The sequence below is a fragment of the Mesoplodon bidens genome (assembly GCF_964165515.1).
Source record: "Mesoplodon bidens genome assembly, chromosome: 2".
Classification (NCBI taxonomy): domain Eukaryota; kingdom Metazoa; phylum Chordata; class Mammalia; order Artiodactyla; family Ziphiidae; genus Mesoplodon; species Mesoplodon bidens.
Window position 1 is genome coordinate 140,776,312 of NC_138177.1, and position 13,330 is coordinate 140,789,641.

The window sequence follows — 13,330 nt, forward strand, 5'->3', positions numbered from 1 at the left end:
CCGGCGGCGTCGGTGCCCTTCCCTCAATCTTCCGGGCTGCGCCGGCCCTTGTGCCTCTGGTTCCGCCTTTCTGGGGGCGTGGCCGACCCGACTCCACCCCTCCCCCGGGAAGCACCGGCCCCGCCGCGCCCTCCCGAGTACTTATGGGGTCGTGGGTAAGCCCAGGGCCCCACAATACCCCACTATCACTTCATTCATTCATTTATTCAACCATTCAGTCAACCCATAGTTCCTAAGCTCCTTCCGTGTTCCAGGCCTGTTCTAGTCGCTGGGTATACAGCGCTAGGCAAAGCAGGTAAAATCCTTGCCCTCTAGGAGTTGATTAGGTAGAGGAGAGAGACAGACAATAAACAAATAAGATGTGAGAGTTTGTCGGGTGGTAGCAAGGACTATGGAAGAAAAGTTTTAAACAGGGTGGGCAGGCATTCAAGCAAAGGAAGAGGCCAGGGGTTGTCTGCACAAGAGCATTACCCATGGAGGGAACAGAGAGGGCTGGGCTCAGGGGTGCAGCGAGGCGTGTGAGTAGAAGGTAGGTGGGAGGGATAATGGGCTGTGAGTCTGAGCGTTTGGGTTTTCCTCAGCGTACAGTGGGACCTTCTGGAGAGTTCTGCGGAAAGGAGTGATGTGCTCACACTCTGTTTCTGAGGTTAACCACCTCTACCCTCCGTCCCCACAACTGAGATGGGAACAAGACCTCCAGGCCAGGTAAGCCTTCCTGTAACCCCTGGGTTACCCAGCAGCTGGCTGCTGGGCCCTGCATCGGGTGCTACAGTCTTGGCAGCTCACAGCCTAGTCTAGAAGGAAAGACAGGCAGGTGGCAGACCAATCTAAACCCCCGCTGGTCACAAGCCTGGGCAGTGGAGGCGCAGAGGAGTGGGTGTTCCCTGGGGGGTTCAGGGAGGTTTCACAGAAGAGGTGACACAGACCTGGGAGCAGAGATGAGGACTATCTCTGCAGCTGGATGGGGGCTGAAGGGAAGTTGGGCATTTTAGGCAGTGGGAGCCCATGTGCAGAGACACGCGGGTGGGCAACAGCCTGCATGCGGGCTACCGCAAGAGTTAAGAGGAAGACCAGCAAGGTGGGTGGGGACCAGAGGGCCTGACTGCCCTGTAGCCCTTTATCCTGCAGAGGACAGTGAGCCACTGACAGACCTATGGGCAAATTTGTCTTAGGAAGGCCTGGGTTGCCAGGTGAAGGATTGATGGGGGAGTCTGGATTAAGAGATTGACAAGGAGAATGCTGGTGAGAGGCCAGGGGAGAAAAGAGATCTGAAGCTCAGAAGCAGAGCTGGCAGGCTTGCTCATTATTTGACACGGGGATGAGACAGACGGCAGGGCTAAGGATGACACTTGGAGCCTTCCAGGGCCAGGACCGTGTGTGTTTTCCTTTCTACCTCACCCACACCCAGCAGAACACCTGGTCCAAATGCTCCCTTTCCTCTAAATCCAAACCTCCTTTTCCACACTTCCTCCTCTAGCCTGCTCCCTAAGGATTCCCTTTTATTCTCTTCATTTATTTTCCCTTCCTGAATACAGAGCCTACAAAGTCTTTTTGCTTCCTTTTTAAAATTTGATTCCTATAAAATCCTGTAAGAACTCATTTTACAGGTGATGGTAGGGAAGGTTCAGAGAAGGGAAGTGCTCTTTGACCCTTCCAGCTTGAGACTACTTGGGGGACTTGGCCAATAATCGAGCCTATCAGACTCCTTTGTGCTTCAAGACCACCCAGACCCAGAATAGGTGGCTGTTATTTATCAAGGCCACCAAGACCAGGATGCTGACCAATGAAAACAGCAGTGTCTCTAGGTGGAAAGGGCTCAAGCATGGAAGTTGGGAGGCCTTTGGGATCCACACTTCTATTGCTTCCTGGCATGACATTGGACAACACCCATCGTCTTTGAGCCCTGTCCTCATCTGGAGAACGTAGGCAATGAAGCCAACCTGCCTTCCCCTTAATTCCATATGGCTACTGTGAGATTCAAATGAGGCAATGCTTGTGAACATTCTTGGCAATGGACAAGGTTGTGCAAAATGACCACCCCATTTCCTACTCTCTCAGGCCCAGAATCCTGATGGCCTTGGCCTACATTTGTTGGAAGATGACTGTGTGGTCAACTTCATGGGTTCCTCATCCCCAGCAGGAGTTTAAATGTAGGTGCCCCTCAGGCTTACGTCTCTTCCTGCTCTGCACACTCACCCAGGGAATCTCAGCTCACACCTGAGCACAGATGAATCCCAAATCTGTTTCCATCTCAGATCCCTCCCACGTGCAGCCAGCACCCGGGGGCGGTCTCCACTAGCATGGCTGACAAGCCCCTCAAGTTCACCATGTCCAGACTGAACTCACCCCTCCCCCAACCTGCTCCTGGTCCTGAGGGACACTCAGTGGGGGACACCATTGGCCTAGTCATCCACCCAGAAACCTGGGCACCATCCTGACGTCTCGTTCTCCCTCCTGTCAACCACCAGATTCTGAAAATTCTCCTTCCTCATTCTCGCACAGGTCCAGTCACCCTCTCCATCCTGCACTGCAGCCCAGGCCCCTGCCAGGCCCCGAAAGCCTCTAGCCGAGTCTCCCTGTCTGTGCTCTTGTCCAACCCCCCAACCCAGCACTTTCCCTCCATTCCTGCATGAGCCTTCTTCCTCTCTGTTTTCTGATTTATTCCCTTTTATGCTCCAGAGCCCTCCTCCTTTCCCACTCCTATCACTCTAATGTGTTTTAATGGACATTTTCAGTTTGTAAGTGTCCTTGCAAGATGCAACTTCTTTTGTGCATATGTTTTATATAGTTTTTTCCCTCAGCACTAGGTTTTAGGTCCCATCCATGGTGCTACATGTACCCCTATTGCCCCTAACTGCTGCGTGGGACTCCAAAGTGCCCATTCACTTCCCGAAGATGGGTCCTCAGGCTGCCTCCTCTCCCTTGCACCACAGATAACACTAAGACTTCCTCATACATCTCTCCTTATGGACCTATGGGAATATTTCCCTGACATGTGTGCCCACGAGTGGAATTGCTGAGTTACGGGCATGCATAAACCTAATATGACTGAAGAGTGACAGATTCCTGTCCAGAATGGCTACCCTATCAGCAGTGCCTGTATGCACACGAGGAGGGAGCTTTCTAAAGCAGACATCTGCTCACATCTCCCCACTGCTTGCCTCTCCCCTTCCCCCCATGCCTTCCCAGACTCTGAAGTCTTCCTCCTTAACACAGGCTCCAAGGCCATACTGACCCAGCCCTTGTCCTCCTCTTCCTTCCCACTCTGGGCTCCAGGGCACCTACATATCTGTAGTTGGTTCTTGGTCCCATGTGCCCTTCTCTTCTCCATACATGCCTGTCATATGGTCATCTTTCCAAACCCCCTGGAGGGACGTCTCTTCTCTGGGAAGCCTTCCCTGACACTCCGACCCCCAGCTGCCTGATGTACCTCCTCTGGACTTCACAGCCTCTATGCTAACGTTCAGCACAGCATTGACCTGCTGGGCTGTTCGTGTCTTTATATGTCTCTGATACTTCCATTAGGCCAAAGTTTCTCAACCTTAGCACCTCTGACAATTTGAGATGGACAAGTCTTTGCTGTGGGGCTGCCCTGTGCACTGTAGGATGTTTAGCAGCATCCCTGGCCTCTACCCACTAATGACAATAATATTACCACCCCAAGTTGTAACAACCAAACATGTCTTCAGACCTAGCCAAAATCACCCCCAGTTGAGAACCACTGCATCAGACTATGAACTTCCCAGGGCCTGGGGCTGGGACTCATTCACATCTGTATCTCTGGCACCCAGAGCAGGCCTGGCCCAGGTTAGGTGCTCAGTAAATACTGCCCGAATGAGTGGTGACCAATTGCTGGGCAAAGACTGGAGGGTGGGACTCAGAGATCAGGATTCTGGGATATGCATGATATCATGGGGTGGAGGGGTTTCTCTTTCCTCCTCCAAAGGCTACCCAAATCATCATCTCCTTTTGTTCTTATTCCTCCCTGTGAGGGAGGGGAACCTGAGACATCTAGCAGACTTACTGTGTGGCCTTGAGCAAGCCATACCACCTCTCTGAGCCTCAGCCTCCCCACTTATAAGATGTGGACAAAACAGCCTATGTGCATCTGTAAATGTTGACTGACTCAAGGATGAAGGCCATGCTCATCTCATAGGAAACACTCCGTGAGGAGAGGCAAAACATGTGCATTTATAGTGAGCACAGCTGGGACCATGGCCACCTCCGAGGAGGGCTGGGGGCTCAGGGACATCACTGCTTCAAGGACATCTTCAAGGAACCCAGCGCCTGCATGATACAGGAGCGCTGCTGGTGGGAAGAGGGCAGGTTCTCACAGCTAGGGCTCCAGCGGTGCGTGGTAGCCGGGTCACACACCCAAGAGCCCCATGTGGCAGTGGCCAAGAGTTCCGCCAGCAGCTGGCCAGGATGCTGTCCTGGGCCTGGGCCACGTAGATGCACACTGTTGCTTCTGGGTCATGTCTCAAGTTTTCCAGAGCTGAGTTATGGGGAGGAGAGAAGTCGCTTGTTAAGACCAGGTCCACCCATGAGTCTCACACCTCATCCTTCTCCCTTCATGCCTTGGCTTTAGCACTCTGCTTTAGCACTCTGCTCAGCATCCCCTCATCTCCCAGCTCTTCAAATTGTTTCATTGCCTTTTTGAAGCCTGAATCAAAACCTGTGTCCAGGAAGCCTTCTTTGACTAACCCAGCCTATCTTCATGCTCCCATCAGCTTCCCCAGTTACAAAATTTACATGCTCCCTTAAGAGTCTGAACTACTTGCTCTACACTAAATGGTTTTTGGTCTTATTTTCTGAGCCTCGTTTCCTGGATCATAGGCTCCCCTAGGGCGGGGTTGTGTGTCTGTGTCTTGGTGACTCCACAGTACTTAACATGTACTTGCCTGGGTTAATACCAGCACAATTGGACTGAGCTGAAACCCCTGGCCTTGGGACATAACCCTTCCCTTTCCCATTACCCACTGTGAGCCTACTCGTTCCCTCACTGGCCCCTGAAATCTCACCAACACAGGGCAAGACTTACCGGCTTTAACTTCATTCAGATGATCTTCCGTCATGATGCTCTCCATGCAGGGGACCAGGGACACTTGAGCATAATCCGAGAGGTGAGTGCCTCCACCTCCCAACTCTGACCCCCACCTTTGGACCAGACCGCCTCAGAAACGCTCTCCCTACCCTCTTCTAGCCCCACAAGTGAGGACACAAAAAGAGAACTTTGTCTTGACCTGGGACAGATTCCCTACGACACAGATTCCTAGGAGACGTGGCAGGTCCAGCAGGCAGGGGTGGCACCAGGACAGGGGCAGGAGCTGGGCTGCAGCTGACTCTGAGATGTGGCCCTAGGTGGTCTCTTCCCCAGGCTGGTCCTTAGTGTCTTTAGACTCAGGGAGGTGCTTCCTCGGCACACCTTCCTCCAGGGAGTTTGAGCCACAGTAACAGGAAGGGTACCAAGTGCCTCGCATACCTTCCGGGCAGGTGGTTGGTGGGGCCCCGGGAGGGGCTGAGACTCAGCTCCTCGGCCACACTGCTCAGCCCTACCCTGCTCCCAGCCTGCATGCCCAGCTCTTAAAGTACCTGCTGATCCTTGAATGAGCCGTACCTCTCAAAAGGCCCTTCCCACACTTCTGTGCCTGGCTAATTCCTATTTGTCCTTGAATATTCAGTTTAACACAGTCGCTCCTCCAGGAAATTTTTCCTGACCCTGCCCCCAAGCTAGTTAAATGCCTCTCTGGGTTCCCAGACTCTCTGAGTTTCTCTCTACTTATATATACTGTGTTGTATTTTACTTGTGATTCGTGAACATCTCCCACCAGACCAGGGGTTTCTTCAGCTTAGATGCACTGGGGATGGGGGAGTAGGAAGGATAGTCTCTGAGTGTATGCTTATATGCATTTTTCTAGGGAAAGTACTCATAACTTTCTTCAGGGTCTCACAAAAGATCCATAACCCACAAGAGGTTAAGAATCAAAACACCACAGTAGGAGCTGTCTGCAGGTAGATGCAGGTGCTACCCAGCTTTCTTTTCCCAGCACAGGCCTTGACGCAGAGAAGACTCCCAGGGTGTTAAACACCAACATTTTTAGAAGTGATTAATTTGGAGCAAGATTTAGAGAAGCCAAAATTTAAGAAATAATGTCACTCTGTGTGAGAAGGTGTCCCTGAGCCGGTCCCCACAGCCTGAGGGACTGCCCGCCCACCCCACCCCCGCCCCGCTCCCTCTCCTGGGCATCACTCATATGTCCCAGAACTGATCACATTAAGAGCCACCCCTACACCTCCCCACCCCCAAACATCAGCATCACCTCCTGAAAAGTTCTATGTTTCTCTAGGCTAAGCGCAGTGCCTGACACAGAGAAGAGGATCAATCAATGTTTGCGGCATAAGCCAATGAATGCATGCATGAATGACAGGATGGATGAAAAACTGCAAGTGAATTGGGCGAAGGTACTAAAAGAAACATCGCTTTACAAGGTGGAGGGCTGGGAACGTCATCCTCTCCAAGCCTCTCTGCAGTAGGGTCTCCTGATCCTTGAAGGGTGTGTGGATATTTCAGGGAGCGGAGGGGAGGGGGGTAGCTGAGAGGAGAAAGCGTGCCATCAGAAGGGTCCTATGAGGGGACCCTGAGCGAGGGGAATCTATGGTTTCTCCCCCAGAAAGGCAGAGGTCGGGACTGTGGAAAGAAGGATGCAGGTGACTAACACTGAGGGAGCACCTTTATCTGCAGTGTTCACACACGCAAAAAATATTCTCATCCGGTCCGTGAAGTAGGAGTTGATCCCCATCTTACCGATGATCCTGCAGATCTTACAGAGGAGGCTCAGTGGGAGTAAATGACTCAGTTGGGGTCACACAGAAAGGGGATCATGGAGCTGAGATCCTAGTTCACTTTTCCACTGTGCAGCTTGGCGCCTCCTGCCAAGGTCAACGGCAAGCTCCTGCTGGGCCTGGACCCCACCGTACTCAGGGGGGAAGCAGCACTTCTGCGTACAGATGCCAAGGTTGTGACCTTGGCTCACTTCCCAAGCAGTGATCTCAGAGGAGGGGAGACCTTTCTAATTTATACCAAGGCCGTCTGCTGGCCAAGCCTCGCACCCAAGGGGAGGCATCCACCCAGTGCCAGAAGGGCCGCAGCTTCCTTCCCAGGGGAGGAAGCAGTAGGACTAGTTCTGCTGGGGCAGGTTACCTATGAACATGACCGAGGACTTCCAGAGGGAGGCCCTGGGACTCTTGGTGTACTCCAGGCTCTGGCTGAGGAACGTGAAGGCACTGTCTCGATGGGTGTCCACCTGGGACAAAGAGAAACCTGAGAGTGCTGGGCCCTCAGAGGGACTACCCATCCAGCCCTCCCAAAGTTAGGAACGGGGACCATGTCAGGCAGTCAGGTCCTGGCTCCTTGCCTCCTAAACATCTCTGCTACCCATTCTAGACTCTCCCAGAGGCCAGGCCTCAAGTTCTCTTAGCTGATTGCAACAGTGATTTCAACGGTCCTCCTGCCTTGGTTGTCTCTTCTTCCAATCCACCCACCTGCTACAGCCGGAAGGTAAGTTCTAAAATGCAAGTCCAGGGACTTCCCTGGTGGCACAGTGGTTAAGAATCCACCTGCCGATGCAGGGGACATGGGTTCAAGCCCTGGTCTGGGAAGATCCCACATGCCGCAGAGCAACTAAGCCCATGCACTACAACTACTGAGCCTGTGCTCTAGGGCCCTCGAGCCACAACTACTAAAGCCCGTGCGCCTAGAGCCCATGCTCTGCAGCAAGAGAAGCCACCACAAGAAGAAGAGAAGCCCGCGCACCACAATGAAGAGTAGCCCCCGCTCGCCACAACTAGAGAAAGCCCGTACGCAGCAATGAAGACCCAACACGGCCAAAAATAAATTAAAAATAAATAGATAAATATATTTTAAAAAATAAAATAAATGCAAGTTCAGCCAGAGCTGAGAATGGACATGGCATGCGAGGGACATGACTAAGGAGACAGGTTTGACCAAGGTAAAAGATTCAAGTTACAGAGCAGTGGGGAATAAACTAGAGACTTAGGAGGGTCTTAAAAGTCCTTAAAATCCAGATAGGAATAGGGCTTCCTTATGCATTAGAAAATACAAAGCCAGCACTCATTCTTAATAGGGCAATGACAAAGCAATGTTTTCGGCAAAATAGTCTGACAGTGGTGTTCAGGTTGGGTGTGATCAAGTAGAAACTAGAGGGCAGGCAATCTGCTAAGAGACTGTTTAGGGAGATGAAGAGAAGTCTGATCTGATCACTCCTGTTGACAATGTGCATGTCCGGGAATAAACTCCTGGGCCTGGTGGGCAAATCAGGCTCAACTTCCATCACCACCTCCATGCACACCATGCTCCGGTCCCCAGTCGTGGCCCAGCTCTCCCCAGATCTGTACCTGGTACAAGCCATTGCTCCTGACTGGAGTGCCTTTCCCTCTTTCCTTCCTGATGAGTTCCCTCTCATTCTTTGGCACTCAGCTCAGAAACCAGCTCCTCCCCAAAGCTTTCCACAAGCCTCAGGCAAAGCCGATCCCACCACTCTTGACGTTTCCATAGCATGTTGCACAGCCTTTGTCATGGCACCTATGACATTGGCCTATAATTATTTATACCTATCTCCCCCACTGAATCTGGTGTTCCCCCCAAAGAAGGGGCCAGCTCACTCAGCTCAGAGTCCTCAGTACCCTGGACAGAGCTTGGCATGGCACAGGTGCCCAGAAAGTGTTGGGTGAATGAATGACTAGGTTACGGACCCCTTCTTAAAGCTAAGGCTAGAGGTTGACCTTCATATGAGCAGAGCTGTTGATGCCTGGAGAGCAAAGAAGAGACTGAGAATCTGGAAGGGTTTAATGCAGAGGTCACAAGCTGGCAGCCCACAGGCCACAAGTGGCTGGCAGGGCAGCGGCCAGCACAGTGTTTTAAATAAGCTAAATTGATTGTTAATTAATGTCTTTAAAAAATCTAGATTTTCTTGTGAAACTGGAGGCCCTGGTGAGAGTGGGCTGCATGGTGAGCTGGAGCTCTCCACTCGTGCTTTCAACAGAGCCTGGGGGGACTTCCCCGGTGGTCCAGTGGGTAAGACTCTGCACTCCCAATGCAGGGGGCCTGGTTTCGATCCCTGGTTGGGGAACTAGATTCCGCATGCATGCCGCAACTAAGAGTTTGCATGCCGCAACTAAGAAGCCTGCATACCACAACTATGAGCCTCCATGCCACAACTAAAAGATCCTGCATACCACAATGACGATTTCGCATGCCGCAACTAAGACCTGGCACAGTCTAAATAAATAAATATTTTTTTAAAAAAGGAAAAAAAAAATAAAACGAATGCTTAAAAAAAAAAAAAAAAAACCAGAGCCTGGGCACTCCAGGTTGTCACAGCCCTACCACCTCCACGTCACTTATAATCATAATCTGCGCAGTCACAGATCATGGTAAATATTTGAATTAGCGACCCTGGTCAAACACTTCCTCCAGGCCTTTTTCCCTCTGTAAAATGAGGTAAAATATTAGGCACCGGATTGCAGAGGTTTTGAGCATTGTTGATAACAGTTATTGTTGCAAAGTAACAATCTGTTACTCTGTATATTTTTGTTAGGTTGGTGGGAGAATGGGGATGCTGTAGGCCCCAGCCAGATCTCCCTTAGGGTGTAAAGGATTTATTCCCCCAGGTACAGATTGCTTTGGTGGAAGAGAACTGCTGGCCCAAAGTCACGTCCCTTCCCAGGCTGGCTGGCATCCAATGACAAGGCAATCCACAACCTCAAGACCTTCTTCAAGGGACAGAACCAGAAACTGACAGATGGCTCGGTCTATGTGGAAACCTGACCCCTAGTTCCAATGTGAGGAATCTCAGCATAGTGTTGGCTATGACTTCTCCTGAAACTACACTGCAGCTTGACTCCTCCCTCAGCCATTCCTGCTCGCTGCCCTTTCCTTCCACAGGGACTGATCCCAAAGGTGCACCCTAATAAACCTCCTGCATGCCAGTCTCTGCCTCAGAGTCTGCATCCTGGGGGACACGGCCCATAACAACAGGGAAGGTAGATGGGACTAGATGGCAGAGCTTCCCAAATTGTATGTGGAGGAACCAGGCTGCATCCTGCAGTGCAGCATTTCACGTATATGTGGCTCTCTCCTACTGCAGGATGTTCTCAGGTGTTATGTCGAAAGGGAGTTCTGTGGTTAAATAACTTTGGGAAACCATGAATTAACCATGAAACATTTCCTCAGCACAGAACATCTCAGAGCTTTAATGTACCGATGGCACTGCAAATCTCCAAGAGGAAATGACGATGCAGTATTTCCCAAACTTATTTGTCTTGGAACTTCTTTTCTCCCCTGTGGGGCATATCTCGTAGGACTGGTGTTGCAAAGAATACACACTGGGAATTACTGTTGTAGAAAAGGAAGCCAATGGAGCCCTTCAAGCAGGGATATAATATAGACAGACTGTGTTTTAAGCAGACCATTTTGGTGGCCTGAATGGGGAGTGGACTGGAGGGAATGAGATTCAAGGCTTGGGGACCCACTGGATGGCTGGACCAATGGCCCTGCTGAGAGACATCCATGACCTGAACTAAGGGTAATGATAGTGGGGAGGGGGAGGGAAAGACAGATTCAGAGGTATTAAGGATATTTAAGATTGATCAAAGGTGAAGGTGAGGGAGAGGAATAAGCCTCAATTAGTTTTAGGTTTCAGCTTTTGGGGATCTAGAGGGACAGAGCAGAACTGACGTGGGATGGGCATAAGTTCAGAAGAGATGCTGAGCTTAAGGTGTGTGTGGTTCATTGGGGGAGATGTCGGTAAGCCATGGAGAGGGAACACCAGAAGTGGAGAGAGGAGTGAGAGACAAAGATGAACTTCCAGGAGCCAACGACTTGTAGGTGGTAATGGAATTGTCAGTAAGGATGCTCATGTAAAAAGAAAAAAGAGGCAAGGAAAGAAACTGCCACCTCCAACATACTCATAAGGACCCACTGTAGTCTTGGAAGCACTCACAAGGTACTTGCAAATTTTGGCCACCATCTCCTGCTGGTTGTCCCAGGGCTTCCGACTGTAAGCTCTTTCTGGCAATTCCCAAACCATGAAGCAAGAACAGTGGAACAGGGTCTTCACACATTTCTGGGGGCCAACAGGAAGAGAACACCAGAGCAGTGGAATTCCAGAATAGCCAGAACGTGTTCCAAAAAACCAAACTGTATGAAACTGGATTTTGGAAAAGCAATTCCTATTTGAAACATACAAGTGAAGTTGGCTGTTTTGAAGAGAAATACTGACATGGGTACCTTTGGTAAACAGACTCGGCCAGACATAAATAAACTGTCCAGTGATGGATCATCTGTGATTCTAGGTTGGGTTCTGTAAAGAGGGGTGCAACCTCAGGGCCGTGCACACTCACCTGGCTCACCTTGGCATTGCCCTCTTGCACGGTCAGCAGCAGGGGCACCAAGGTGCTGATCAGCTGCTCCTCCATGGCCGGGGTGCGGGGCGACCGCAGCTTCTGGACCACCTTGCCGTACAGGTTGATGTAGGAGGAGCGCACGTCCTCTCGTGACTGGGGCAGATCCAGAGGCTCAGGCATGCTCCGTCTTCCAGGAGGCTGCCTGGGCCTCTGTGCCCCACATGGAGGAACACGGCTTTCCTTCCACTCATTCTGAGGGCTCCTCCAGGCGCAAGTCACACAGAGACGGAACACAGTGAAGGCCACCTGGTGGGCCGATCTGGGGCTGGCGTCTCCCTCAGCAAAGCCTAGGTCTGGAGCTCTGCCCACTCTTCCCAGCCAAGGTCCCCACTAGCCTAAAATGTGCCTTCCTGCCAAGTGGGAAAATGCCCCCCTCTTCTGCGACCAATCAAAAAACAGTGACCCCTCTAGGTGGACCAATCACAGTGAGGCAAGTCTCTGGGGAAACTTGATGACGCAAAAAGACCTCCCTCTGTGAGAACTAATTAGAAAAGGAACATTCTCTGTGCAAACCAGTTACAAAGAGACAAGGACCAGTCGGGACTAGTGCCCCTTCCCCTGGGCTGACTCGGCCTCGCCCAGGTCCCAACAGGCTGTGGGAGCTACTGCAACTCCCAGAGCAGTAAAGAACTGCCCTCCGGGTGCCACCACACCCCATCCTCCCACCCCCATGGAATTCCTTACATCAGTGAAGTGTGGAAGCAGGATCTGCAGCATCTCCACATAGACCGAGCTGTCCATCAGCTGCCGGTCCTGCCCCTTGAAAATGATCTTGATGCTGTGGACCGCCTCCACCACCAGCAGCCCATCCACACTCTTCAGACCCTTCACCATGGAGGGCAGGAGGGCCTGCACCTTGGTGGTCTGTGGAGAAGGAGCACTTGGGATGGGGACTCCTATCTGTGCTAACAGGTGGAAGACCCATCCTCTGATTCACTGAGATGAACTTGGTCAAGCAAGTCCCACCTCCAGCCCTTTGCTTATGTTGTCCCACCTGCCTGGCATGCCCTCACTCAAGCTCCTGCTGTCCCCAAAGCCCTCTTTGGCCTCACTGACTCCTTCCTAGCCTGGATACCTGAGGCCCTTTGTTGTCTCCCCACTTCTTGGCACTATATAGATGATACCATGAGTTGTTAGTTAGCTTTCTGAGTCTATATCCCATCCCTTTGTCCCTCTAAATCCTAAGCTGCAACAACAGTGCCTGGTAGAGAAAAACACAGCACTTTTAAAAATGTTAATGATATATCAACAATCTGGGACTCAGTTTCCTAATCTGTAAAATAGGAACAATTCCTGCCATCCCCAGCCCCTCCTATACACACTGCCTTTAGGGTCATTGTGAAAAATCTGAATTTAGAAACTATTTTCTAAAGAAAAAAATATAGAGGGAATTATTAAGTGATACCCATTTTACAGATGGGATAACTGAGGCAGAGACAGAAATGAGCTCTGATTCCAGCCACCAGCATTGGAGAGTCAAGGATGGCCAAGCTCCATCCTTCCTCCTGTCAGGGGCCTGGCTGGGTGGGCTCTCCCCTACCCTCCACTTACCTTCTCAGTCCTTCAGGCCAGGATGACCAGGCCTCGGATGGACAGCACCTTCATGATGGGGTCCCGGTGGTTCAGGCCTTCTGCCATCTGCCCCAGAGAGTATTCCTCAGGGATGCGTCGCCCCTCCTCCATCTGGAGGAGCTGAGGAAGTAAGGGTAATTACTCCCTGGCCCAAGGGGTACCTCAGGCCCTGTTTGCCTCTGGGGCCTCATTCACACCTGCCTACCCTCTAGCCCACATTCTTACTACCGGCCAGCTTCTAACCAAGCTGCCCATCATTCACAGAATGACCCAG

General features: G+C 51.5%; 1 protein-coding gene across 1 annotated transcript in view; it reads right to left on the bottom strand.

Moving 5' to 3' along the window:
- Positions 1–4,251: 4,251 nt before the first annotated feature.
- MROH7 (maestro heat like repeat family member 7) overlaps positions 4,252–13,330 on the bottom strand; it is a gene marked incomplete at both ends in the record, with an annotated part of 44,201 nt that continues 35,122 nt past the window's right edge. Inside the window, 9 exon segments of the mRNA XM_081225342.1 lie at positions 4,252–4,382; positions 4,385–4,495; positions 5,042–5,104; positions 7,202–7,304; positions 11,022–11,144; positions 11,422–11,577; positions 12,169–12,348; positions 13,036–13,047; positions 13,051–13,176. Coding sequence (XP_081081468.1) covers positions 4,252–4,382; positions 4,385–4,495; positions 5,042–5,104; positions 7,202–7,304; positions 11,022–11,144; positions 11,422–11,577; positions 12,169–12,348; positions 13,036–13,047; positions 13,051–13,176 — 1,005 coding nt within the window.